Source organism: Salmo trutta, chromosome 13 (genome assembly GCF_901001165.1).
Source record: "Salmo trutta chromosome 13, fSalTru1.1, whole genome shotgun sequence".
Taxonomy (NCBI): domain Eukaryota; kingdom Metazoa; phylum Chordata; class Actinopteri; order Salmoniformes; family Salmonidae; genus Salmo; species Salmo trutta.
The window spans coordinates 27559195-27585664 of record NC_042969.1 but is presented as its reverse complement, the minus strand read 5'-3'; the positions used below and the strand labels follow the sequence as shown (position 1 = coordinate 27585664).

General features: G+C 43.4%; 3 protein-coding genes across 5 annotated transcripts in view; all 3 read right to left on the bottom strand.

The window, feature by feature from the left end:
* Positions 1-141: 141 nt before the first annotated feature.
* LOC115205573 (transforming growth factor beta-2 proprotein-like) lies at positions 142-17083 on the bottom strand. 2 transcript variants are annotated; one of them, XM_029771706.1, is made up of 7 exons: positions 15266-17083; positions 14959-15122; positions 11930-12062; positions 11609-11719; positions 7406-7592; positions 7006-7159; positions 142-577 (listed from the first exon to the last, which is right to left on the bottom strand). In XM_029771706.1, exons 1-7 carry the CDS (start codon positions 15657-15659, stop codon positions 419-421), a joined length of 1302 nt encoding a protein of 433 aa, XP_029627566.1. In that variant the 5' UTR covers positions 15660-17083; the 3' UTR covers positions 142-418. The 2 variants fall into 2 exon arrangements, with proteins under 2 accessions (XP_029627566.1, XP_029627567.1); XM_029771707.1 differs by lacking the exon at positions 11609-11719.
* Positions 17084-17847: 764 nt separating this feature from the next.
* Positions 17848-23253, bottom strand: LOC115205572 (multifunctional methyltransferase subunit TRM112-like protein). The gene is made up of 3 exons (XM_029771705.1): positions 23021-23253; positions 19415-19507; positions 17848-18826 (listed from the first exon to the last, which is right to left on the bottom strand). Exons 1-3 carry the CDS (start codon positions 23066-23068, stop codon positions 18731-18733), a joined length of 237 nt encoding a protein of 78 aa, XP_029627565.1. The 5' UTR covers positions 23069-23253; the 3' UTR covers positions 17848-18730.
* Positions 23254-23590: 337 nt separating this feature from the next.
* Positions 23591-26470, bottom strand: part of LOC115205571 (autophagy-related protein 2 homolog A) — a 43767-nt gene continuing 40887 nt past the window's right edge. For both annotated transcript variants that reach the window (XM_029771703.1, XM_029771704.1), the window contains exons 37-40: positions 26307-26428; positions 25959-26113; positions 25475-25630; positions 23591-25328 (exon numbers count right to left, since the gene is read on the bottom strand). In XM_029771703.1, the coding sequence (XP_029627563.1) occupies positions 25092-25328; positions 25475-25630; positions 25959-26113; positions 26307-26428 (670 nt within the window). In that variant the 3' untranslated portion in view covers positions 23591-25091. The remainder of the gene's footprint in view (positions 25329-25474; positions 25631-25958; positions 26114-26306; positions 26429-26470) is intronic.

The following is a 26470-nucleotide window of genomic DNA, read 5'->3' as shown; positions in this document are numbered from 1 at the left end:
CTCTCTCTCTCTCTCTCTGACTCTTCTCTCTCTCTCTGACTCTTCTCTCTCTCTCTGCCCTCTCTCTGCCTCTCTCTCAGCCTCTTCACTCGCTCTCTCCTCTCTGCCTCTTCGCGATCAGTCTTGTGCAACAAGAACGCATTGTATTTCCAATCAAAATACTTTAATATCAGATTTTAAAGCTATTAAGGAATTCAATATTTACAATATTCTCGACCTTATGAAAGTGGGGAAAAGACCCATTGCCGACGACGATTTTCAGAGTTTCATGCTTGTGAGATAAAAAAGAATCTGTGCCAGACTGTGTAAAATGAAGGGTTGAATATCTAGAGATAGTCAGGCTGTCCTTTTTGTTTGAGGACCAAAAGTGGTAGTTTGTTGTAGTCCCTCCTCCTGTCCCGCCGCTGGGCTCCCTGCATCAGCGGCACTTGCAGGACTTGACCACCATGTTGGAGAGCTGCTCTACCTTGGGCGTTCGGCCCATGAAGTAAACGATGGTCAGAGGTTCCAGGTCCTGAGGTACGCAGCACGGAGATGCCGACGCCTCAGGGTTCAGTTTGTTATACAGCGGCAGGATCTGTGTGTGAGGGCAAGAGAAAGTACCACATGAAATATCACATAAAAAACAATGACAAGTACTGAAAACACTACTTAAAGGAATAGCTTAAACAAATGAATGGTTTCCTTTCCATTGTATGCTGTAGCGTTAAGATTTCCCTTCACTGGAACTAAGGGGCCTAGCCCGAACCATGAAAAACTCCTGGCATCCACCAAACCCAGATTTGTCCGTTTGACTGCCAGATGGTGAAGCGTGATTCATCACTCCAGAGAACGTGTTTCCACTGCTCCAGAGTCTAATGGCGGGAAGCTTTACACCACTCCAGCCTACGCTTGGCACTGCGCATGCTGATCTTAGGCTTGTGTGCAGCTGCTCGGCCATGGAAACCCATTTCATGAAGCTCCCGATGAACAGATCTTCTGCTGACGTTGCTTTCAGAGGCAGTTTAGAACTTGGTAGTGAGTGTTGCAACCGAGGACAGATGATTTTTATGCACTTCAGCAGTCATGTTCTGTGAGCTTGTGTGGCCTACACTTCGCAGGTGAGTCGTTGTTGCTCCTAGACGTTTCCACTTCACAATAACAGCACTTACAGTTGACCGGGGGAGCTCTAGCAGGGCAAAAATTGTATGAACTGACTTGTTGGAAAGCTGGCATCCAATGACAGTGCCACGTTGAAGTCACTGAGCTCTTCAGTAATGCCATTCTACTGCAAATGTTTGTCTATGGAGATTGCATGGCTGTGTGCTCGATTTTATACACCTGTCAGCAACAGGTGTGGCTCAAATAGCCGAATCCACTCATTTGAAGGGGTGTCCACATACTTGTGTGTGTATATAGTGTATATAACTTGAAAAATACAGCCAGTATGATGCTGTGTTTTGCATCATACCAGCTGTATTTCTGTATTCTGAAAGTTATAAATCTAAAACTAGATTTCTGACATGCAAAACATTTTGGGACTATATCAACAATGGACTAATGAAACAAATACCAAAATGTTTTTTATGGTGGAGTTTTCCTTTAACCATACTGTGAGTGTGTGGTAATAAAGCCATAAGACCTGACTGTGACAGAGGTGATAGAACATTTATGCCACTGTAGTGGTTGGGGGTTAACTAACCATGTTGTAGTGGTTGGGGGTTAACTAACCATGTTGTAGTGGTTGGGGGATAACTAACCATGTTGTAGTGGTTGGGGGTTAACTAACCATGTTGTAGTGGTTGGGGGTTAACTAACCATGTTGTAGTGGTTGGGGGATAACTAACCATGTTGTAGTGGTTGGGGGATAACTAACCATGTTGTAGTGGTTGGGGGTTAACTAACCATGTTGTAGTGGTTGGGGGTTTACTAACCATGTTGTAGTGGTTGGGGGTTTACTAACCATGTTGTAGTGGTTAACTAACCATGTTGTAGTGGTTGGGGGTTAACTAACCATGTTGTAGTGGTTGGGGGTTAACTAACCATGTTGTAGTGGTTGGAGGTTAACTAACCATGTTGTAGTGGTTGGGGGTTAACTAACCATGTTGTAGTGGTTGGAGGTTAACTAACCATGTTGTGGTTGGGGGTTAACTAACCATGTTGTAGTGGTTAACTAACCATGTTGTAGTGGTTGGAGGTTAACTAACCATGTTGTAGTGGTTGGGGGTTAACTAACCATGTTGTAGTGGTTGGAGGTTAACTAACCATGTTGTAGTGGTTGGGGGATAACTAACCATGTTGTAGTGGTTGGAGGTTAACTAACCATGTTGTAGTGGTTGGGGGATAACTAACCATGTTGTAGTGGTTGGGGGTTTACTAACCATGTTGTAGTGGTTGGGGGATAACTAACCATGTTGTAGTGGTTGGGGGTTAACTAACCATGTTGTAGTGGTTGGAGGTTAACTAACCATGTTGTAGTGGTTGGGGGTTAACTAACCATGTTGTAGTGGTTGGGGGATAACTAACCATGTTGTAATGGTTGGGGGTTAACTAACCATGTTGTAGTGGTTGGGGGTTAACTAACCATGTTGTAGTGGTTGGGGGTTTACTAACCATGTTGTAGTGGTTAACTAACCATGTTGTAGTGGATGGGGGTTAACTAACCATGTTGTAGTGGTTGGGGGTTAACTAACCATGTTGTACTGGTTGGAGGTTAACTAACCATGTTGTAGTGGTTGAGGATAACTAACCATGTTGTAGTGGTTGGAGGATAACTAACCATGTTGTAGTGGTTGGGGGTTAACTAACCATGTTGTAGTGGTTGGGGGATAACTAACCATGTTGTAGTGGTTGGAGGTTAACTAACCATGTTGTAGTGGTTGGGGGTTAACTAACCATGTTGTAGTGTTTGGAGGTTAACTAACCATGTTGTAGTGGTTGGAGGTTAACTAACCATGTTGTAGTGGTTGGGGGATAACTAACCATGTTGTAGTGGTTGGGGGTTTACTAACCATGTTGTAGTGGTTGGGGGTTAACTAACCATGTTGTAGTGGTTGGGGGTTAACTAACCGTGTTGTAGTGGTTAACTAATCATGTTGTAGTGGTTGGGGGTTAACTAACCATGTTGTAGTGGTTGGGGGTTAACTAACCATGTTGTAGTGGTTGGGGGATAACTAACTATGTTGTAGTGGTTGGGGGTTAACTAACCATGTTGTAGTGGTTGGGGGTTAACTAACCATGTTGTAGTGGTTGGGGGATAACTAACCATGTTGTAGTGGTTGGGGGATAACTAACCATGTTGTAGTGGTTGGGGGTTAACTAACCATGTTGTAGTGGTTGGGGGTTAACTAACCATGTTGTAGTGGTTGGGGGTTTACTAACCATGTTGTAGTGGTTGGGGGTTTACTAACCATGTTGTAGTGGTTAACTAACCATGTTGTAGTGGTTGGGGGTTAACTAACCATGTTGTAGTGGTTGGGGGTTAACTAACCATGTTGTAGTGGTTGGAGGTTAACTAACCATGTTGTAGTGGTTGGGGGTTAACTAACCATGTTGTAGTGGTTGGAGGTTAACTAACCATGTTGTAGTGGTTGGGGGTTAACTAACCATGTTGTAGTGGTTAACTAACCATGTTGTAGTGGTTGGAGGTTAACTAACCATGTTGTAGTGGTTGGGGGTTAACTAACCATGTTGTAGTGGTTGGGGGTTAACTAACCATGTTGTAGTGGTTGGAGGTTAACTAACCATGTTGTGGTTGGGGGTTAACTAACCATGTTGTAGTGGTTAACTAACCATGTTGTAGTGGTTGGAGGTTAACTAACCATGTTGTAGTGGTTGGGGGTTAACTAACCATGTTGTAGTGGTTGGAGGTTAACTAACCATGTTGTAGTGGTTGGGGGATAACTAACCATGTTGTAGTGGTTGGAGGTTAACTAACCATGTTGTAGTGGTTGGGGGATAACTAACCATGTTGTAGTGGTTGGGGGTTTACTAACCATGTTGTAGTGGTTGGGGGATAACTAACCATGTTGTAGTGGTTGGGGGTTAACTAACCATGTTGTAGTGGTTGGAGGTTAACTAACCATGTTGTAGTGGTTGGGGGTTAACTAACCATGTTGTAGTGGTTGGGGGATAACTAACCATGTTGTAATGGTTGGGGGTTAACTAACCATGTTGTAGTGGTTGGGGGTTTACTAACCATGTTGTAGTGGTTGGGGGTTTACTAACCATGTTGTAGTGGTTAACTAACCATGTTGTAGTGGATGGGGGTTAACTAACCATGTTGTAGTGGTTGGGGGTTAACTAACCATGTTGTACTGGTTGGAGGTTAACTAACCATGTTGTAGTGGTTGAGGATAACTAACCATGTTGTAGTGGTTGGAGGATAACTAACCATGTTGTAGTGGTTGGGGGTTAACTAACCATGTTGTAGTGGTTGGGGGATAACTAACCATGTTGTAGTGGTTGGAGGTTAACTAACCATGTTGTAGTGGTTGGGGGTTAACTAACCATGTTGTAGTGTTTGGAGGTTAACTAACCATGTTGTAGTGGTTGGAGGTTAACTAACCATGTTGTAGTGGTTGGGGGATAACTAACCATGTTGTAGTGGTTGGGGGTTTACTAACCATGTTGTAGTGGTTGGGGGTTAACTAACCATGTTGTAGTGGTTGGGGGTTAACTAACCGTGTTGTAGTGGTTAACTAATCATGTTGTAGTGGTTGGGGGTTAACTAACCATGTTGTAGTGGTTGGGGGTTAACTAACCATGTTGTAGTGGTTGGGGGATAACTAACTATGTTGTAGTGGTTGGGGGTTAACTAACCATGTTGTAGTGGTTGGGGGTTAACTAACCATGTTGTAGTGGTTGGGGGATAACTAACCATGTTGTAGTGGTTGGGGGATAACTAACCATGTTGTAGTGGTTGGGGGTTAACTAACCATGTTGTAGTGGTTGGGGGTTAACTAACCATGTTGTAGTGGTTGGGGGTTTACTAACCATGTTGTAGTGGTTGGGGGTTTACTAACCATGTTGTAGTGGTTAACTAACCATGTTGTAGTGGTTGGGGGTTAACTAACCATGTTGTAGTGGTTGGGGGTTAACTAACCATGTTGTAGTGGTTGGAGGTTAACTAACCATGTTGTAGTGGTTGGGGGTTAACTAACCATGTTGTAGTGGTTGGAGGTTAACTAACCATGTTGTAGTGGTTGGGGGTTAACTAACCATGTTGTAGTGGTTAACTAACCATGTTGTAGTGGTTGGAGGTTAACTAACCATGTTGTAGTGGTTGGGGGTTAACTAACCATGTTGTAGTGGTTGGAGGTTAACTAACCATGTTGTAGTGGTTGGGGGATAACTAACCATGTTGTAGTGGTTGGAGGTTAACTAACCATGTTGTAGTGGTTGGGGGATAACTAACCATGTTGTAGTGGTTGGGGGTTTACTAACCATGTTGTAGTGGTTGGGGGTTTACTAACCATGTTGTAGTGGTTAACTAACCATGTTGTAGTGGTTGGGGGTTAACTAACCATGTTGTAGTGGTTGGGGGTTAACTAACCATGTTGTAGTGGTTGGGGGATAACTAACCATGTTGTAGTGGTTGGGGGATAACTAACCATGTTGTAGTGGTTGGAGGATAACTAACCATGTTGTAGTGGTTGGGGGATAACTAACCATGTTGTAGTGGTTGGGGGATAACTAACCATGTTGTAGTGGTTGGGGGATAACTAACCATGTTGTAGTGGTTGGGGGATAACTAACCATGTTGTAGTGGTTGGGGGTTAACTAACCATGTTGTAGTGGTTGGGGGTTAACTAACCATGTTGTAGTGGTTGGGGGATAACTAACCATGTTGTAGTGGTTGGGGGTTTACTAACCATGTTGTAGTGGTTGGGGGTTTACTAACCATGTTGTAGTGGTTAACTAACCATGTTGTAGTGGATGGGGGTTAACTAACCATGTTGTAGTGGTTGGAGGTTAACTAACCATGTTGTAGTGGTTGGGGTTAACTAACCATGTTGTAGTGGTTGGAGGATAACTAACCATGTTGTAGTGGTTGGGGGTTAACTAACCATGGTGTAGTGGTTGGGGGATAACTAACCATGTTGTAGTGGTTGGAGGTTAACTAACCATGTTGTAGTGGTTGGGGGTTAACTAACCATGTTGTAGTGGTTGGAGGTTAACTAACCATGTTGTAGTGGTTGGAGGTTAACTAACCATGTTGTAGTGGTTGGGGGATAACTAACCATGTTGTAGTGGTTGGGGGTTTACTAACCATGTTGTAGTGGTTGGGGGTTAACTAACCATGTTGTGGGGGTTAACTAACCGTGTTGTAGTGGTTAACTAACCATGTTGTAGTGGTTGGGTGTTAACTAACCATGTTGTAGTGGTTGGGGGTTAACTAACCATGTTGTAGTGGTTGGGGGTTAACTAACCATGTTGTAGTGGTTGAGGGTTAACTAACCATGTTGTAGTGGTTGGGGGTTAACTAACCATGTTGTAGTGGTTGGGGGTTAACTAGCCATGTTGTAGTGGTTGGGGGTTAACTAACCATGTTGTAGTGGTTGGGGGTTAACTAACCATGTTGTAGTGGTTGGGGGTTAACTAACCATGTTGTAGTGGTTGGGGGTTAACTAGCCATGTTGTAGTGGTTGGGGGATAACTAACCATGTTGTAGTGGTTAACTAGCCATGTTGTAGTGGTTGGGGGTTAACTAGCCATGTTGTAGTGGTTGGGGGTTAACTAGCCATGTTGTAGTGGTTGGGGGTTAACTAGCCATGTTGTAGTGGTTGGGGGATAACTAACCATGTTGTAGTGGTTGGGGGTTAACTAACCATGCTGTAGTGGTTGAGGGTTAACTAACCATGTTGTAGTGGTTGGGGGTTAACTAACCATGTTGTAGTGGTTGGGGGTTAACTAGCCATGTTGTAGTGGTTGGGGGATAACTAACCATGTTGTAGTGGTTAACTAACCATGTTGTAGTGGTTGGGGGTTAACTAGCCATGTTGTAGTGGTTGGGGGTTAACTAACCATGTTGTAGTGGCTGTCAGCGCTCCAGAGGTATGGGCAGCTGCCAGAGCAGAAATTGGCCTTGTAGCCCTTCGGCTCGTGGATCCACTTCCAGTTCAGGTCCCGGCGGAAGTCGATGTAGAGCGATCGCAGACAGCAGTCCACGTCGGAGTTCCTAAAACAGGTAGGAGACATGGAGAGAAAACACTCTCTCATTCTGATCCACACAGGCACTTTATCAGTTTCAGAACTATAAGCCTCCGATAGATTGCAACATTATTGATGATTGTAATATTGTTATGAACAAATGTGTAGTAATTCTGTATATCAAAGACCAAACTAAAGAGAAACCTCTAAGTATCTTGTATGGTTGTAGACAACATTACGTTTTTGACATCTGGATCTGAGGTGCTTACCCTACCTGGAGCAGGTGGTGGTGTCTGCGGTGGCCCTCTTTTTGCGGCTCTTCTTGCCTGGGTTGTCGACCCTGTAGCTGGGCAGCAAGGTGAGGATGAGGTGGGGGGTCTTGGTACTAAAATCTACCTGGCCCTTAGCCAGCCCTGACCCTGGCCTCTGCAACTGCTGCTGAAGCAGCTCATCATCCAGACCTGAGGAAGAGGAGGAAGAGAGGGAGTAGGACATGGAGGAGGGACAGGGAAGGGAGAGGAAGTGGGGGGAGAGGAGCAGGGAGAGAGAAGTGTTTTTTGCAGTGCATGGGAAAATTGATCTCATGGAGACAAAAAACAGGAACATTTGTCAGCCAGAATGCTGTGTCATGACGTTGCCCTGTTGGGTGATGTTTATGATCCCCCGTAAATCCCTTTTCCCCCTTTTCTCTCCATTCTACAGAATGGACTCTTGGAAAGCCCTTTGTTAACATAGAGAGAGTATGGTAACATCAAAAGGTTGGGGAATGGAACAATATTTCCCTTTCTCAACCAGCTGAAAGTGTCTGTTTGTACTTAAAGAATATGATGTCAGATCAGTTGGTGTCTGGGACATTATATCTGATGACAGGACGACATAAATTATATCTTGGAAAGTCTACACATCCTAGTTATCAGATTCACATGGAATTGTTGTGCAATTTAAATGTTTAAATATGAAACTATTTGTGAAAAGTTAATGTCATTTTAGCTTCTAAATGAAAGAATTGTTTTTATAAGTAAACTATGCTCACTCAGTGGCCACGCCCAAGTGAACAGACATTGGTTGAGAACTATGAAACACACCCTTCTCTCCCCCAATACAAAAGCCCGTTGACAGAAGTCAACTCAGTTCCCGATGACATGAGGATTGGTGTCCATACATTTAAAAGGACTAATTTCAACTACAACCTAATGAAATGAACATTTAGTTCCAGAAATGTTAGGACTGCTGTCCAAACGTTTAAAAGGGTGAATTTCAACGTGGAGGTGATGATCACCATGCTGGAAGGATGAATTTCAACGTGGAGGTGATGATCACCATGCTGGAATGGTGAATTTAAACGTGGAGGTGATGATCACCATGCTGGAATGGTGAATTTAAACGTGGAGGTGATGATCACCACGCTGGAATGGTGAATTTCAACGTGGAGGTGATGATCACCATGCTGGAATGGTGAATTTAAACGTGGAGGTGATGATCACCATGCTGGAAGGATGAATTTCAACGTGGAGGTGATGATCACCATGCTGGAATGATGAATTTCAACGTGGAGGTGATGATCACCACGCTGGAATGATGAATTTCAACGTGGAGGTGATGATCACCACGCTGGAATGATGAATTTCAACGTGGAGGTGATGATCACCATGATGGAATGATGAATTTCAACGTGGAGGTGATGATCACCATGCTGGAATGGTGAATTTCAACGTGGAGGTGATGATCACCATGCTGGAATGGTGAATTTCGACCAGACCAGCCAGAATACAGCGCGAGCTGATCATGGCAACTTGGTATGAACTTTGAACGATTATTCACTAAAGAAGAAGTGAAACCTCCTAGACGTCGAGTTATCAACATCAGCTGTAAACGCACGTGGCCTAGGAAAGGACAGATAATCTCAGAAGAATGACAGGGTACTTTAATGTATTCGCTCTACAACACCACGACCAGAAAGATTCTTCAAAGGACAATGGCAATCACTGCTGGGTAAACCAGTCTTCCATCTTTGACCCATCTATCGAAGTGCAGCTTAGAGTAAATATACAGTTGAAGTCGGAAGTTTACATAAACCTTAGCCAAATACATTTAAACTCAGTTTTTCACAATTCCTGACATTTAATCCTGGTAAAAATTCCCTGTCTTAAATCAGTTAGGATCACCACTTTATTTTAAGAATATGAAATGTCAGAATAACAGTAGAGAATTATTTATTTCAGCTTTTATTTCTTTCATCACATTCCCAGTGGGTCAGAAGTTTACATGCTACCAAATACTAATTGAGTGTATTGCCTTTAAATTGTCTAACTTGGGTCAAACATTTTGGGTAGCCTTCCACATGCTACCCACAATAAGTTGGGTGAATTTTGGCCCATTCCTACTGACAGAGCTGGTGTAACTGATTGTGCAAAGTAATTGGTAACTTGGTAAACAATTTTTCAGTTGAGCTCTCCAACCACTGAGAAGGGAGAATTATTTATTTAAGTATCAGGTTTGTAGGCCTCCTTGCTCGCACACACTTTTTCAGTTCTGCCAACAAATTTTCTATGGGCCTGAGGTCAGGGCTTTGTGATGGCCACTCCAATACCTTGACTTTGTTGTCCTTAAGCCATTTTGCCACAACTTTGGAAGTATGCTTGGGGTCATTGTCCATTTGGAAGACCCATTTGCGACCAAGCTTTTAACTTCCTGACTGATGTCTTGAGATGTTGCTTCAATATATCCACATAAATTTCCTTCCTCATGATGCCATCTATTTTATGAAGTGCACCAGAACCTCCTGCAGCAAAGCACCCCCACAACATGATGCTGCCACCCCTGTGCTTCACGGTTGGGATGGTGTTCTTCGGCTTGCAAGCCTCCCTCTTTTTTCCTCCAAACATAACGATGGTCATTATGGCCAAACAGTTCTATTTTTGTTTCATCAGACCAGAGGACATTTCTCCAAAAAGTACGATCTTTGACCTCATGTGCAGTTGCAAACCATGGTCTGGCTTTTTTTATGGCGGTTTGGGAGCAGTGGCTTCTTCCTTGCTGAGTGGCCTTTCAGGTTATGTCGATTATAGGACTTGTTTTACTGTGGATATAGATACTTTTGTACCCGTTTCCTCTAGCATCTTCACAAGGTCATTTGCTGTTGTTCTGGGATTGATTTGCACTTTTCGCACCAAAGTACGTTCATCACAAGGAGACAGAACGCGTGTCCTTCCTGAGCGGTATGATGGCTGCGTGGTCCCATGGTGTTTATACTTGCGTACTATTGTTTGTACAGATAAACGTGGTACCTTCAGGTGTTTGGAAATTGCTCCCAAGGATGAACTAGACTTGAGGTCTACCATTTTTTCTGAGGTCTTGGCTGATTTCTTTTGATTTTCTCATGATGTCAAGCAGAGGCACTGAGTTTGAAGGCAGGCCTTGAAATACATCCAAAGGTACAGGTCCAATTGACTCAAATTATGTTAATAAGCCTATCAGAAGCTTCTAAAGCCATGACATCATTTTCTGGAATTTTCCAAGCTGTTTAAAGGCACAGTCAACTTAGTGTATGTAAACTTCTGACCCACTGGAATTGTGATACAGTGAAATAATCTGTCTATAAACAATTGTTGGAAAAATGACTTGTGTTATGCACAAAGTAGATGTCCTAACCGACTTGCCAAAACTATAGTTTGCTAACAAGAAATATTTGGAGTGGTTGAAAAACGAGTTTTAATGATTCCAACCTAAGTGTATGTAAACTTCCGACTTCAACTGTATATATCTTGCATTTTTCTTTTCCGAATGGGTGGTTATTAGAATGCATAAGACTCTGTATTTACTGTAGCATACCGTCTCAAGGTTTGATAGATTCAATCCCTTTGTCCCTCAGTTTTCCCGCTCTTTCATTCAAACCCAACCCCCTTCCTTTATGTAACCAGCCGTCATATCTGATTAGTCCACTAGGGGCTTTTCATGACATGATTAGTAATCGACGTGTGATCTATGTATGTATGTATGTATGTATGTATGTATGTATGTATGTATGTATGTATGTATGTATGTATGTATGTATGTATGTATGTATATGTCATTCTGTGTGAATATTTGGTAAATAAATAAAGCCAAATTGTGTATTGCTGATTCAACTTATTAGCTAGGGTTCGTGCAGATAACCAAGTACCTACGACAATCAGAATGAGATCGATCGAGGTGACGATTAATAATTGACTGCTATTGAGAGTGGATTCGGGAGATAACCGCTCTATTTAAATGAATGCTTCCGTGGTGCCCCAGGTTATTAATGGTTTAATTGTTGCATGGTATAATTCAATCACGTAATCAAATTAAGTTAGGTAATCGATTTGATAAAATAGCATGTCATATAATTTAATCATAGTCAGAGACACGACAGCTGTGTGAGTTGAGAAGTTCAATCATTAATTAAAAGAGCCATGTGTCTGTTACATAACATTAACAGGTTCTACAACAAGCAGACCAGCGAAGCGCGCCTCCAGCTCCTCGCTCTTATTGAACACGATGCTGTTGGTGGAGGGAACGAAGGTGCAGCACGGACAGTGAACACCCAGCTTCAAACCCAGGTTCCTCTCTGAAAGAGTGATATGGAGGATGAGATGACGGAGTAGGGGTAGAGAGATGGTGAGAGGAGAAAACAGATACAGTATTAACCTCTAAATCATGTGTAGAGCAAAATCTGAAATATTCATCCAAGTTACACCTCAAATGTTAAGTTTGACACCTTGAATGCTGTTAAGTAGAGAAAGGGTTATAGAGCCGTGTGATTGGCTTGTCAACTTACCTCTATGAGCCAGCCAATCCGTCACAGTGTCTGTGACATCCACCGAGAGCCACGCCCCCTTGGTCCGTGGGCGAACCGTTCTGGAGTTGATGTATCTCTGCGAGGGACCTGTTGCCTCTTCTGGTTTTATCACCTGTCAGAGACAGAGGAAGGACCGGAGAGACGCATTAGTTCACAACTCCAGCAAACTGTGATACCAGGGAAGTTCTGAGATATTGTAACAACAAATTGATTGATTCTGACATGGGTTCATGAAGTATGATGTTGTAACCCTTTGTACAGGAAAGTAATATTGTAATACCTGGTACAGGTAATGTAATAGTGTAATACGATATACCATACAGTATCGGTGAGTGGGTTAAATCACTGGGGAAGCCAATCCAGAAAAAAAGGCCATATTACAACCTATGTGTTCTGACAATTGTGTTGTTTGCTCTATTTGCTTCATATGCCTTGAAACCGTGATATATACAGTGCATTCGGAAAGTATTCAGACCCCTTGACTTTTTCCACATTTTGTTAGGTCACAACCTTATTCTAAAATTGATTAAATCATTTTCCCCCCTCATCTACACACAATAACCCATAATGAGAAAGTAAAAACAGTTTCGAAAATTTTGCACATTTATTACAACCCCCCCCCCCCCGAAATAACACCTTTACATAAGTATTCAGACCTGGGCTCTGGCTGGGCCACTCAAGGACTTTCAGAAACTTGTCCCGAAGACCCTCCTGCATTGTCTTGGCTGTGTGCTTAGGATCGTTGTCCTGTTGGAAGGTGAACCTTCGCACCAGTCGGAGGTCCAGAGCGCTCTGGATCAGGTTTTCATCAAGGATCTCTCTGTACTTTGCTCCGTTCATCTTTCCCTCGATCCTGACTAGTCTCCCAGTCCCTGCTGCTGAAAAACATCCCCACAGCATGAATCTACCACAACCGCTTGGCATTCAGGCCAAATAGTTCAATCTTGGTTTCATCAGACCAGAGAATCTTGTTTCTCATGGTCTGAGATTCTTTAGGGGCCTTTTGGCAAACTCCAGGTGGGCTGTCATGTGCCTTTTACTGAGTGGCTTCCGCCTGGACACTCTACCATAAAGGCCTGATTTAATGGAGTGTTGCATAGATGGTTGTCCTTCTGGAAGGTTCATCTCCACAGAGAAGCTCTGTCAGAGTGACCATTTGGTTCTTGGTCACCTCCCTGACCAAGGCCTTTCTCCCCCGATTGCTCAGTTTGGCTGGGGTGACCAGCTCTAGGAAGAGTCTTGGTGATTCCAAACTTCTTTCATGTAAGAATGATGGCGGCCACTGTGTTCTTGGGGACCTTCAATGCTGCAGACATTTTTTGGTACCCTTCCCCAGATCTGTGCCTCGACACAATCCTGTCTCGGAGCTCTACAGAAAATTCCTTCGACCTCATGGCTTGGTTTTTGCTCTGACATGCACTGTCAACTGTGGGACCTTATATAGACAGGTGTGTGCCTTTCCAAATCATGTCCAATCATTTGAATTTACCACAGGTGGACTCCAAGTTGTAGAAACGGCTCAAGGATGATCAATAGAAACAGGATGCACCTGAGCTCAATTTCGAGTCTCATAGCAAAGGGTCTGAATACTTACGTAAATAAGATATTTAATAAATTAGAAAACATTTCTAAAAAGCTTTTATTTGCTTTGTCATTATGGGGTATTGTGTGTAGATTGAGGATTTTATTTTATTTAAGACATTTTAGAACAAGGCTGTAATATAACAAAATGTGGAAAAAGTCAGGGGGTCTGAATACTTTCCGAATGCACTGGTACCCCCTGTATAAAGCCTCGTTATTGTTATGTACATTTCTTGTTACTTTTGGATTGATTCCATTTTTTTTACTTGACTTTATTTAGTAAATATTTTATTTCTTGAACTCCACTGTTGGTTAAGGACTTGCAAGTAAGCATTTCACCTGTTCTATTCGGGACATGTGACAAATACACTTATTTTATTTGACTTGTTACCGGTACCCCCTGTCTATAGCCTCGTTATTGTATTACCTTACTTTTTTAAATATATTTTTAGTTGTCACTGTATTAGACTAAGCAGAGGTGATTAGATGATGTTGATGTTGAAATGGTGCTGGAATAGTGGAGGCAGCTCCTGTTTTCTTTGTGACTTGAGGTAACTCTCTGTGGTTCTAAATCAGTAGTTGTTTAGTGGTCTGAAAATGTCAAACATTACCTTGCTTGACCATGCTGTAGGCCATGTAACTGTGACATTTTTTCTGCCACTGTCTTCTTATTGTCTCGGCCTTAGGCCTACAGCATGGTCAAGCATGGTAATGTTTGACATTTTCGGACTACTAAACAACTACTGATTTACCGACAACGGCCCATCAGGCCATCAGGAAGTCCAGGATCCAGTTGCAGAGTGAGGTGTTTAGACCCAGGGTCTTTAGCTTAGTGATGAGCTTTCCTCATGAGCTTTAGCTTAGTGATGAGGTTTCCCTTTGTAAGTAGTTTGCAAGCCCTGCCACATCCGATGAGCTTCAGAGCCGGTGTAGTAGGCCAGTACGGATAATTAAATATAAACCACAAATCCATATGTCCATAGGTGGCTAATTTAGGAAAGGGCTGGACAACACAAAGAGATGCAACAATTCAAGTTTTTTTCTGTCAATAATGGCTTCTAATTTTATTAGTCTGAAGCCAAATCCAAACTGGCTTCCCTTGACACTTTTTTTTTGTGCGCCAGGACCATTCACAGCTGAGCTCACTCAGTTTAGCTCAACGCTGATTGGTTGTCATTTAATATTTTTGATCAAGGGAGATCAAATGCTAGCTGGCTTCCCTTGCATTCAATGCTACTAGCGGAAACAATGTCATACTCCTTTGGACCAGACAGCATCAGATGCTTTCTCCGATGAGAAACATTCAGCCTCTTGCAAATTGAAGGACATTTATGAAACAGAGACAAAAGATACATTTAATGCTTTTTTTCTTTGTCAATATTTTGGGGAAGCCTGGCTTCCATGAATACACCCCACTGATCCTGTACCTGATAGATCTCTACTCTCTGCTCTGAGGTGCGGGCCTGGGGGTTTGGTGTCCTGTAGATTCTGAACTCAGCTTTGACCAGGGTGCTGGAGTTCCTGCCCACACCACTCACATCGAACCCCACCACTCTGTAATATGGGCTGGGGACTGGAGGATTCACTGCATCTACAAGAGTGTTGCAACATATACTAAATAATGACACACACACAGTTACGACAGTAATAGAGGTATCTGGAGACCTTAACGCATGCATAACAGTAATGTATAAACATTCCATTCAATTATGTTGATATTAAGACTCCACTCACTTGTGTCCGTGCGCTGCCTAAGCATGTCTATGCGCTGAACCTCTTTTGCGTAATAATCCTCCTCGCTGCTCTCTCGGTCGCACGCGGAATCCGACTGACGCGCACGCTCCTTCAACAGCTCTCTGGTGCTGTTGTAGAGTAGCATTACCTCGGCGGGTACGGCCTCGGGCTGTGGGCTCGGTGCGGGGGGCTCAGGTGGGCTCCGGTAGCGGAGCTTGCTGAGGATCTGCCCGCGGACGGCCTCGATGCGCTTGGATTTCTGATCATCCAGGCTGAATGACTGGCAGGTGGAGAGCCCCTCGGCGGACACCGCCAGCCGGAGCAGCAGCAGGGCGAGGTGGGTAAACCACATAGTCCGGTGGTCAGATGGATGAAGGGGGTCACTCGGCTCCATATGAAATCTTTAGGAATCTTTCAGTCTGTGTGGTGTCCGGTGCAGTCCAATACGCAATGAGGACCTGTTACTCTGCTATCCTGGCGACCGTCTATCAACCCCAGAAATACACTTTTAAAGAAAATGTCCAACGTTTGTAAAAATAATAGCCAAATAATAGTATAAAAGAAATACAGCTAGAATAGAGAAGCTATGGCGTATTAGCATAAAGTTGGTTACAATTATTTCAAAAGTGTTTATTTAATCATTTTCTCCGAGAGCCATTTCTGAGCATATAGAAAATAATGACTGTCCATACGTGTTCCTTAAAGTTTAAGAACTGAATGCTATAGAGATTCCTGATACAATTTTGAGAACATTTTGAGATGGAAACCAAGCAGCATGGTTGGCTACTCAAATTCTCACACTACATAAAAGTTCTACTATAATAAAATCCTCTATGAAAGAGGTATTTGCATTCCCGATAGACAACTCCTCCAGAAAAGTGTAAATATATTATAGAGTTTAAGGTAAGCTTTGGTACAATCCCATCCTTAGAAAATGAATCCTCCTCTTGATTCTTTGTATACAGATATCAGAGGGAAAAACGTTCCACTATAGCGAAAAGGTCTGATGCCACTCTCATTCCTTGGCAATAAAATTTTATCCAGAGCTGTGGGACACAAACTTCAGTGTGCAATGCAATGTGTGTGTGAGAAACAGAGGGAGAGAGAGGTCGCATGTGAGAGCTAGTGGGTGGGTGCCACCAAAGTGATGGGTGTGTGTTATTAGACAGCTCCCTCATCAATTCAGCACACACATGTACACACACAGGAAGACATATTTCTGGAGATTCTCCCCACCACAAAAATGTTTGCACAGGCCTCCCTTCTATCCTCGGGTAAGTATCCTGTTCAAACATATCAAACCCCCGTTTCATACCCAGTCGCTATTGAAAAGCAAAAAAGAGATAGATGGAGTTTGCTAAATCCTTGGCTTGTCATATGACTGACATGGTTTCATTTGTCTTCCCTTTAGTTATTTCCATAACTGTGACATGTCTCCTAAGTGTGTGTCCTACATAACTGTGACATGTCTCCTAAGTGTGTGTCCTACATAAATGTAACCCATTTGTCCCACTCCTAGTACTTCCTGAAATCTTTTCATTTTCATTCAGTTATAAGAAATGAGTAGCCCAGTTATCCAGTCCCACCATGTCTCGGTCTTTCTCTCTCCCTCTTCTTGCCAGTTTCATTGTTAATTACAGTTCAGAAGTCCAGGACTGTTAATCTGTCAGCGGAGGCTTTTATTGCAGTTTCCTCATCCCATTATGCTGTTATTATAGTTTTGGCTCCAAAGCTGTAATTGCAGTAAGTAGAAGAGAAAGAGAGAGAGAGAAGAGAAACAGAGATAGATACAGAAAGAGAGGGAGAGATGGAGAGAGAAGAGAAACAGAGATAGATACAGAAAGAGAGGGAGAGATGGAGAGAGAAGAGAAACAGAGATAGATACAGAAAGAGAGGGAGAGAGAGAGAGAAGAGAAACAGAGATAGATACAGAAAGAGAGGGAGAGATGGAGAGAGAGAGAGAAGAGAAACAGAGATAGATGCAGAAAGAGAGGGAGAGATGGAGAGAGAGAGAATGAGACGCAGTCAGCCCTAAAGCTTGTGGCAGGCAGGCTTTTTTCCTCTCCTGGCAAGGTTTCTAAAAATAACACTGCATGGGAAGATTGGGAACACGTTATTGTTTCAACATGAACGTTAATGCTGTGCCCCAAAGCTTCAGACAGTGTGCCCCCCACAGCCACTCAGAGTAAATTTTGCCTATGTGGATGTAGAGTTGTTTGGCAACAGCCAGTGCTTCTGACTGTCTGACCTGGGGGTGAATGGATCAAAGGGGCCTAGTGGTTAGTTGTGGTATTGCAATGCGTGGGTAGAAAAATACTTCCTCAAAAACAACTTATCCCTGGCTGGAGCTTTTTATCTTTCCCTCAGTCCAAACTATAGTCACGGATCGCCACGTCATCTAGCTCTCAGCAGTTCTCCTGACCTGCGACAACAAACTCAAGGACATGGTTTGGTGATTTATCACAGTTTGAGTGATAACATGTCATTCATGATTGGATATACTACCGGTATACATGTTTAACTGTATTGGAGGTCTGAACCTGGATTTATTTATCTGTGTAACTTAATTACAAGGGAAAGTATTTTAGGGTTGCAAGGAAACCAAGGAATTACACTTTTATTAAATGAATAAATTAAACAAAATCATCTCCCAGATATTGGACAACATAGAAGCATTCACATCTGTTCTGTGGTTTTCTGGGAGCAGCGGTGTATTCACATCCGTTCTGTGGTTTTCTGGGAGCAGCGGTGTATTCACATCTGTTCTGTGGTTTTCTGGGAGCAGCGGTGTATTCACATCCGTTCTGTGGTTTTCTGGGAGCAGCGGTGTATTCACATCCGTTCTGTGGTTTTCTGGGGGCAGCGGTGTATTCACATCCGTTCTGTGGTTTTCTGGGGGCAGCGGTGTATTCACATCCGTTCTGTGGTTTTCTGGGGGCAGCGGTGTATTCACATCCGTTCTGTGGTTTTCTGGGGGCAGCGGTGTATTCACATCCGTTCTGTGGTTTTCTGGGGGCAGCGGTGTATTCACATCCGTTCTGTGGTTTTCTGGGGGCAGCGGTGTATTCACATCCGTTCTGTGGTTTTCTGGGGGCAGCGGTGTATTCACATCCGTTCTGTGGTTTTCTGGGGGCAGCGGTGTATTCACATCCGTTCTGTGGTTTTCTGGGGGCAGCGGTGTATTCACATCCGTTCTGTGGTTTTCTGGGGGCAGCGGTGTATTCACATCCCATTGCCCCATGTACTGTACTATGTAACCACTTCAACATATATTTCTTCCTATACAGTCTTAAACAGGAATCCATTTTTCCCCCTCACTTCTAATGCCAGCAGTCCCATACAATGAATGGTTGGTGTGAGATGGTGGAGAAGGGCGAATGGGGGGTTACCGTATGGATAAGTGGTGTATTTCTCTCTGTACATCTAAGAGCCCATGTTGGGGGTAACCAACCCCCCCCCCCCCCACTATGCCTCTTCCAGCAGCATGTTGGGGACCCCCCGGGTTCTGGGGAACTCACAGCCAGACTCTGGGCACTGCAGACAGCTCTCCAGCACCTCCACCTGGACAGAAGAGAGACAGATACACTTCACATCACCTGTGGTTACTCTCTGTGTGTGTGCCAATTAGGGCCAGGATGATACTCGTTAGTATCATGGCAAGGAAACAAAACACAAAGCGGATTGAACTTCTTTAGGAAGACAGTCCTAATGTTGGAAACAAACATGTTGTCATCTAGAGTCACATGTATTTATGTCCAAGTTATAGCACACAATATTTTACATACAGCAGCTTTTTAAAGGACCAAAGAGTTTGGTCTGCTTCATGTTTTTATTTTTGCCATGGAAAACATATTGCGATACTGGTATTGTCACAGCCCTAGTGACAATAGGGTTATAGTTTACACAATGCAGTGTGTTTACATAGGAAAAGAATGGAAACCTACAATCACACAACCTACAATTTATCAAGCAGAATGAAACAGCCAGAGGGAATGTGACTGGGACTCTACCTAACCTGACCACTAGATGTCCTCATATTCCCCTAGTAATAAAAGCAGTACGCATCCTCCTATTCACCAAAATAGGAGTTGATTGAACTATGACTCAAGTAATGAAGACCAATATCAGGTTATTTATGGTGAACCTCACCTCCAGCGAAACCCTGTGTATTTTACACAGGAAGTCTTCATTCTTCTCATAGTCTGTGACCAGTTCTGCAGGTAAGCCCTGGAGAAGACCCAGCTGGAGAAAGACCACAGTTAGGAAGTAGTTAGTATAAGACAGTAATATTGCCATACAACCACAATCACTAGAACAAGAATCAAGACTTAGGTTTTAACCTAAATTCTATCTGTATTTGTTAGCCCAAAGAATAGCTGTAAGACTAGTTAACTATTCTACCTCCGTTGGATACAGTAGCTTTAAATAACTCAGTTTAAGAACCAAACGGTAGTAAACAGAGCAAACGGAACCAAACAGGAAGGGACCATAGAGAATGATAGAGGCCTCTAGTGGCCAAAAGGCCGTATTAGCATAGGCAAAACAATTGAGGGCATCCACCATTTTAATTAAGTCAACTGGGTGGGAATTCCAATTTCATTGGCTAATCCCTCCTGTTGGAGTCATGTCCAACTGGGTCATCAGGAGGAATCAGCCAATAGTGAAGAATAAAATGGACTACTTTACAATGGAGATAGCCTCATTGGCGCTGCCCATGCTGTCACCACTGAGGTATAATATGAACTGGAGACTGCGTCAAAGATGTCTGACCGTTGTTTAAAAGGTGATCTACTCATGTTTGCATACGCCGATTCATTGACATTCTATATCCGGTTTGCATCCGTTTTTTACGGACCAACATTACACGTGCAATAGCACTCAGTGTGCACAGGCAGCATCGCGAGCAGTGACGACATCATCACGTCATCCAAAAACATGGCAGACATTCGATGAATATAAAATGTTAATATCTTCGGCTGTAAGTGATGGAGAAAACAAATTAGCCTCAGCGACAATTATTTGAATTATTCAATGGATGTTTTGTGCACAAAGGTGATGACTGAAGTGTCTTATTTGGAATGTTCAAATCTGACTTCTCTATGTGGCAGTGTATGAAAACTGTCTTTCTGGGCCGTGTCAGTTAAACTGCAGTACTGAAGCAAAACTGTAGGAGCAGTCGAAACCGTGCTTTTAGACCAGAACACTGCCCCCTTGTGGACTACAGGAAAAGGAGGACCGAGCAAGCCCCCATTCTCATCGACGGGGCTGTAGTGGAGCAGTTGAGAGCGTCAAGTTCCTTGGCGTCCACATCACCAACAAGCTAACATGGTCCAAGCACACCAAGATAGTAATGAAGAGGGCACGACAAAACCTATTCCCCCTCAGGAGACTGAAAAGATTTGGCATGGATCCTCAGATCCGCAAAAGGTTTTACAGCTGCACCATCGAGAGCATCCTGAAGGGTTGCATCACTGCCTGGTATGGCAACAGCTCGGCCTCTGATCACAAGACACTACAAAGGGTAGTGCGAATGGCCCAGTACATCACCGGTCAGAGGAAAGCCCTAAAAATTGTCAAAGACTCCAGCCACCCTAGTCATAGACTGTTCTCTCTGCTACCGCACGGCAAGCGGTACCGGAGCGCCAAGTCTAGGTCCAAGAGGCTTCTAAACAGCTTCTACCCCCAAGCCTGAACAGCTAATCAAATGGCTACCCAGACTATTTACATTGAACCCTCAACACTGCTGCTACTCTCTGTTATGATCTATGCATAGTCACTTTAATAACTCTACCTACATGTACAGTTGAAGTTGGAAGTTTACATACACATTAGCCAAATACATTTAAACTCAGTTTTTCACAATTCCTGACATTTAATCCTAGTAAAAATTCCCTCTCTTAGGTCAGTTAGGATCACCACTTCATTTTAACAATGTGAAACCTCAGAATAATAGTAGAGGGAACGATTTATTTCAGGTTTTATTTCTTTCATCACATTCCCAGTGGGTCAGAAGTTTGCATACACTCAATTAGTATTTGGATCCATTGCCTTTAAATTGTTTAACTTGGGACAAACGTTTCAGGTAGCCTTCCACAAGCTTCCCACAATAAGTTGGGTGAATTTTGGCCCATTCCTCCTGACAAAGCTGGTGTAACCGAGTCAGGTTTGTAGGCCTCCTTGCTCGCACACACTTTTTCAGCCCACACATTTTCTATGGGATTGAGGTTAGGGCTTTGTGATGGCCACTCCAATACCTTGACTTTGTTGTCCTTAAGCCATTTTGCCACAACTTTGGAACTATTCTTGGGGTCATTGTCCATTTGGAAGACCCATTTGCGACCAAGCTTTAACTTCCTGATTGATGTCTTGAGATGTTGCTTCAATATATCCACATAAATTTCCTTCCTCATGATGCCATTTATTTTGTGAAGTGCACCAGTCCCTCCTGCAGCAAAGCACCCCCACAACATGATGCTGCCACCCCCGTGCTTCACGGTTGGGATGGTGTTCTTCGGCTTGCAAGCCTCCCCCTTTTTCCTCCAACATAACGATGGTCATTATGGCCAAACAGTTCTATTTTTGTTTCATCAGACCAGAGGACATTTCTCCAAAAAGTACGATCTTTGTCCCCATGTGCAGTTGCAAACTGTAGTCTGGCTTTTTTTATGGCGGTTTTGGAGCAATGGCTTCTTCCTTGCTGAGCGGCCTTTCAGGATATGTCGATATAGGACTTGTTTTACTGTGGATATAGATACTTTTGTACCTGTTTCCTCCAGCATCTTCATAAGGTCCTTTGCTGTTGTTCTGGGATTGATTTGCACTTTTCGCACCAAAGTACGCTCATCTCTAGTAGACAGAACTTGTGTCCTTCCTGAGCGGTATGACGGCTGTGTGGTCCCATGGTGTTTATACTTGCGTACTATTGTTTGTACAGATGAATGCGGTACCTTCAGGCGTTTGGAAATTGCTTCCAATGATGAACCAGACCTGTGGAGGTCTCCATATTTTTTTCTGAGGTCTTGGCTGATTTCTTTTGATTTTCCCATGATGTCAAGCAAAGAGGCACTGAGTTTGAAGGTAGGCCTTGAAATACATGCACAGGTACACCTCCAATTGACTCAAATGATGTCAATTAGCCTATCTGAAGCTTCTAAAGCCATGACATCATTTTCTGGAATTTTCCAAGCTGTTTAAAGGCACAGTCAACTTACTGTATGTAAACTTCTGACCCACTGGAATTGTGATACAGTGAATTATAAGGGAAATAATCTGTCTGTAAACAATTGTTGGAAAAATGACTTGTGTCATGCACAAAGTAGATATCCTAACTGACTTGCCAAAACTATAGTTTGTTAACAAGACATTTGTGGAGTGGTTGAAAAACTAGTTTTAATGACTCCAACCTAAGTGTATGTAAACTTTTGACTTCAACTGTACATGTTACCTCGACACCGGTACCCCCTGTATATAGATAGCCCTGCTATTGTTATTTACTGCTGCTCTTTAATTATTTGTTATTCTTGTGTTTAAGGTAATTTCTTAAAACTGCATTGTTGGTTAGGGGCTTGTAAGTAAGCATTTCACTAAGGTCTACGCCTGTTGTATTCGGCGCACGTGACAAATATTATTTGATACATAAGCTATAAAATGTCAGATACAAAGATGAGTCCTCTGTCTCTCTATGGAGCTACCTGAATTTGTCCAATAGAAACGCTCTGGCATTCCAGACAGTTGTAGTCATACGGAGACACTCACCCCATCCGCCGCCTGAACCAGTGCACTCCAATCCAATTTGGGGATCATTCGACTCACGAAAATGGGATTGAACTCCACCTCACTCACTCTCACCTCCGTCGCCTGGGTTCCGCACAAACCGGATGAAAATGCATAAAAGAGCACTTGCTCTTTCCATGACAAACTGACCAGATGAAAGCTATGATCCCTTATTGATGACACTTGTTAAATCCACTTCAAATCGGTGTAGATGAAGGGGAGGAGACAGGTTAAAGAAGGATTTTTAAGTCTTGAGACAAAACATCCAAACAACTTGACACAATTGTGGGAATCATTGGGAGTCAACATGGGCCAGCATCCCTGTGAAACGCTTTCGACGAATCTGCCTTCTTTGGGGGGAGTGAGAGAACCCGTAACTTTGTCAATAGATACTGTATTTATCTACAATACAAACTAAAAACAATGCGTTTACATGTGGATCGGAAATGTCGATGGTGCAACAGTGAATAGTTTCCCCCAAACATCAATAATCCTAAAACAGGTTCCTAGCAGTACAAACTGTCCCCTCCAAAAATCACAGAAACCGAGAAGTTACGTTTTTTATATTGTTTAATTTTTTTTGTATATATTTTTCTGTACTCATTGTCTTGGTAGTATACAGGTAAATAGTAATTACAGACCTGTGACCAATACAACCCACGGGTCACCCTCACAAGAAACCACTAACCCACAAACATGCATTACACACACACACACACAATTTAAACGTATTGAACAAAAGATAATGTTAAATGTTTTACCACAATCCCCCCCCCCCCCCATCTGAACCCTCTAGACACATCCCACCAACACTTATTTTGAAAAATAATATGATAATACTAGTGTTTAACATAATTAGAAAATACAAATAAAAGAATGGAGGAAGGCAACTAATGAGACGAGTCTAGCAATTGTTCTGTTGAGAGGAAGGAACCAGACTGGTGATAAGGCCCTGAGGGCGACCTCCTTGCTCTGACAAAAGAAACAGTTAACATACTGTAAGTACAAATCAGATGACCAGGCGCTGGCAAGCATTAAACTCAAGCGAAGCCATTTGACATAGAGAGGAAAGGACGTTTCTCTAGTTCATTCAGTTCATCGTCCAAATTCTCCCATGACTGCATTTAGTTAACACAACCAGGCCCAGGTCATTGTTTCCACAGGTCAAATATGAACAAGTAAGCATACAGAGAGATGAGTATAGGTTTCAGGAAGGCGATAAAAGTAAACACATTGGTTTAAAACCAAAGGAGGAGAGGCCAGGGAACCCAACATTGAACAAACGTATGGCACAAACAACGCTGGGGTGGGGATGTGTGCAGGCTAGGATGGAACAATCCCAGAATTGTGTTTTGAGGTTTTGATTAACAGCTATCTGTAAGGATCACAGCTAAGGCCACTATATCAGTCTTTCAGTCTCCATGACTACAGGAGAGACGGATATTACCATCCAATCCCTGTGGACACTGATTTAGGCTCAATAGAATGATTTCCCAGACTCGGGTTAAGCCTACTCCTAAAATGCATGCTCATTAAGGATCGCCATTCAAAGTGCTTTTCAGCCCAGGAATAGGTGTAATCTCAAACTGGGAAACCGGCCCATAGTCTGATCAACAGAAGACTGCGAGAGCTACTGATTAACATGTTTAATCCCACCTACCACTACTACAGACCTTATACTAGACTAGAGCCCTTTATGCCCTTTGACAGCGTTGACATCTAAAGATGAAGACAACCCAGAATGACAGTGATATGTTGACATACTAATAAAGGTAGAGTATCCTCATCATACGTACTGCTGCAAGGATAGTGAACTGAACTGAGCTCCATTTGATTGCAGAAAGAGATATAATTGTTTTATCTTGATCCATATGGAACCACATAAAATACTGTGTCAATCACTCTGCAGTAGTTATTCGTTTTGAATTAAAATTCACATTTTCACACATTCACTCCCTTCATCTGTTCTCACACACACAACACACACACACACACAACACACACACACAACAATTTCACCCCCATATCTTTAACCTTTAATCCCCCAGAATCATCAATCTTGGCCTTCTTCAGAGCGCCATTTTAAGAAGTCCTCCTTCCGTGCATCTGGCTTGATCTGGTTCCGGATGCCCCCCAGTAGGTTGGACGTTGCCTCAGAGGCCACTATTAGGGGACGGACCACGGTGGGCGGGATCTGCCGCAGGACTCCACCCACAGCACCAGGCAGACCTTTCTGCTCATGCCCGCGAGATGCCACATCACATAGTGTCTGAGCTGTGTCCATCATACCCTTGGAAACAGACAGACAGAGAGGTGAGGAAGAGAAGTTTGTGTGTTCAAATGAAAGTGCTAAGCCTTTTGTTGTTGCAATTATTCTAAAATGGTTGACTTAAATGAACATTTATTGATTGATTTGTTGATCAGTAGAACACGTACTTCTCTGACAGTGTCATAGGCCTTAGCTACGCCCTCTCTGAGGTCGGCAGGCTGGTGGGCGCGGCGGGGACGGTTGGAGGGCGGTCGGCCCTCTGTGATGTAACGGTTCACGGGGGGCGTTGGGGACAGGATGTCGTACACCGTCTCCGCTGTGGCCTAGAGGAGAAACCGCAGGAATATTACAACACTTCAGGAGAGTGAGGCACATCATAGCAATGGAGGAACCTGTATTACTGGTCCCAGTGGCTTCTACCCCTACGGTTGCTACTACTCGTTCAGTTCTTTCCTACATGGTTTAGGTATGCTAACCTTTTGGCCGCAATCTATGACATGTAAGGTTAGTGTATAGGGTGCGGTACATAGGATGCCTTGTTTCAACCTATATGTCTATGCTTGTTTGATTGGTATTCTACCGCTGTGTTACTTACAGACAGTCTGTTGTCAGCTGATCTGTCTGTGGTTAGAGTTCAGAGGTCAGTAGTACCTGTATAGCCTGCACCAGTCTGTTGCTGAGCTCCAGAGCAGCAGAGGCAGTGGAGGTGCCAAAGGACGCGGCCCCCCGCTGGAGACCCCGGATAATACGGCCGTCCCGCCTGTACTGCTCTATGGGCATCCAGAATAAGTCCCTCACTCCATGGACTAGAGAGAGAAAGTTACACAAAAAACAAATGAGATCACCACTAAATGAGGTTGAGAGTACGCTAGCTATAACCACACTGCAAGAGAACAATTCTATTACTATGGTTATAACTCAGGAACTACTAAAGGGACAATAGCAAAGAAGCCAAGAAACAAAGATCACCAAACAAGTGACGTCCTGTCCTGTACTTACACAGCTGAACTACAGAGTGCATGGGGCCTAGACCTCCCAGAATGCCCGGCAGCTGGTTCTTCCTGATGTCTGTCAGCCACTCAGTGACAGCGTACTGAATCACCTTATCTACGCCTAGAAGTCTGTAAGGAAGAGATATTAGAGAAAAGCGTTATAAAAAGACA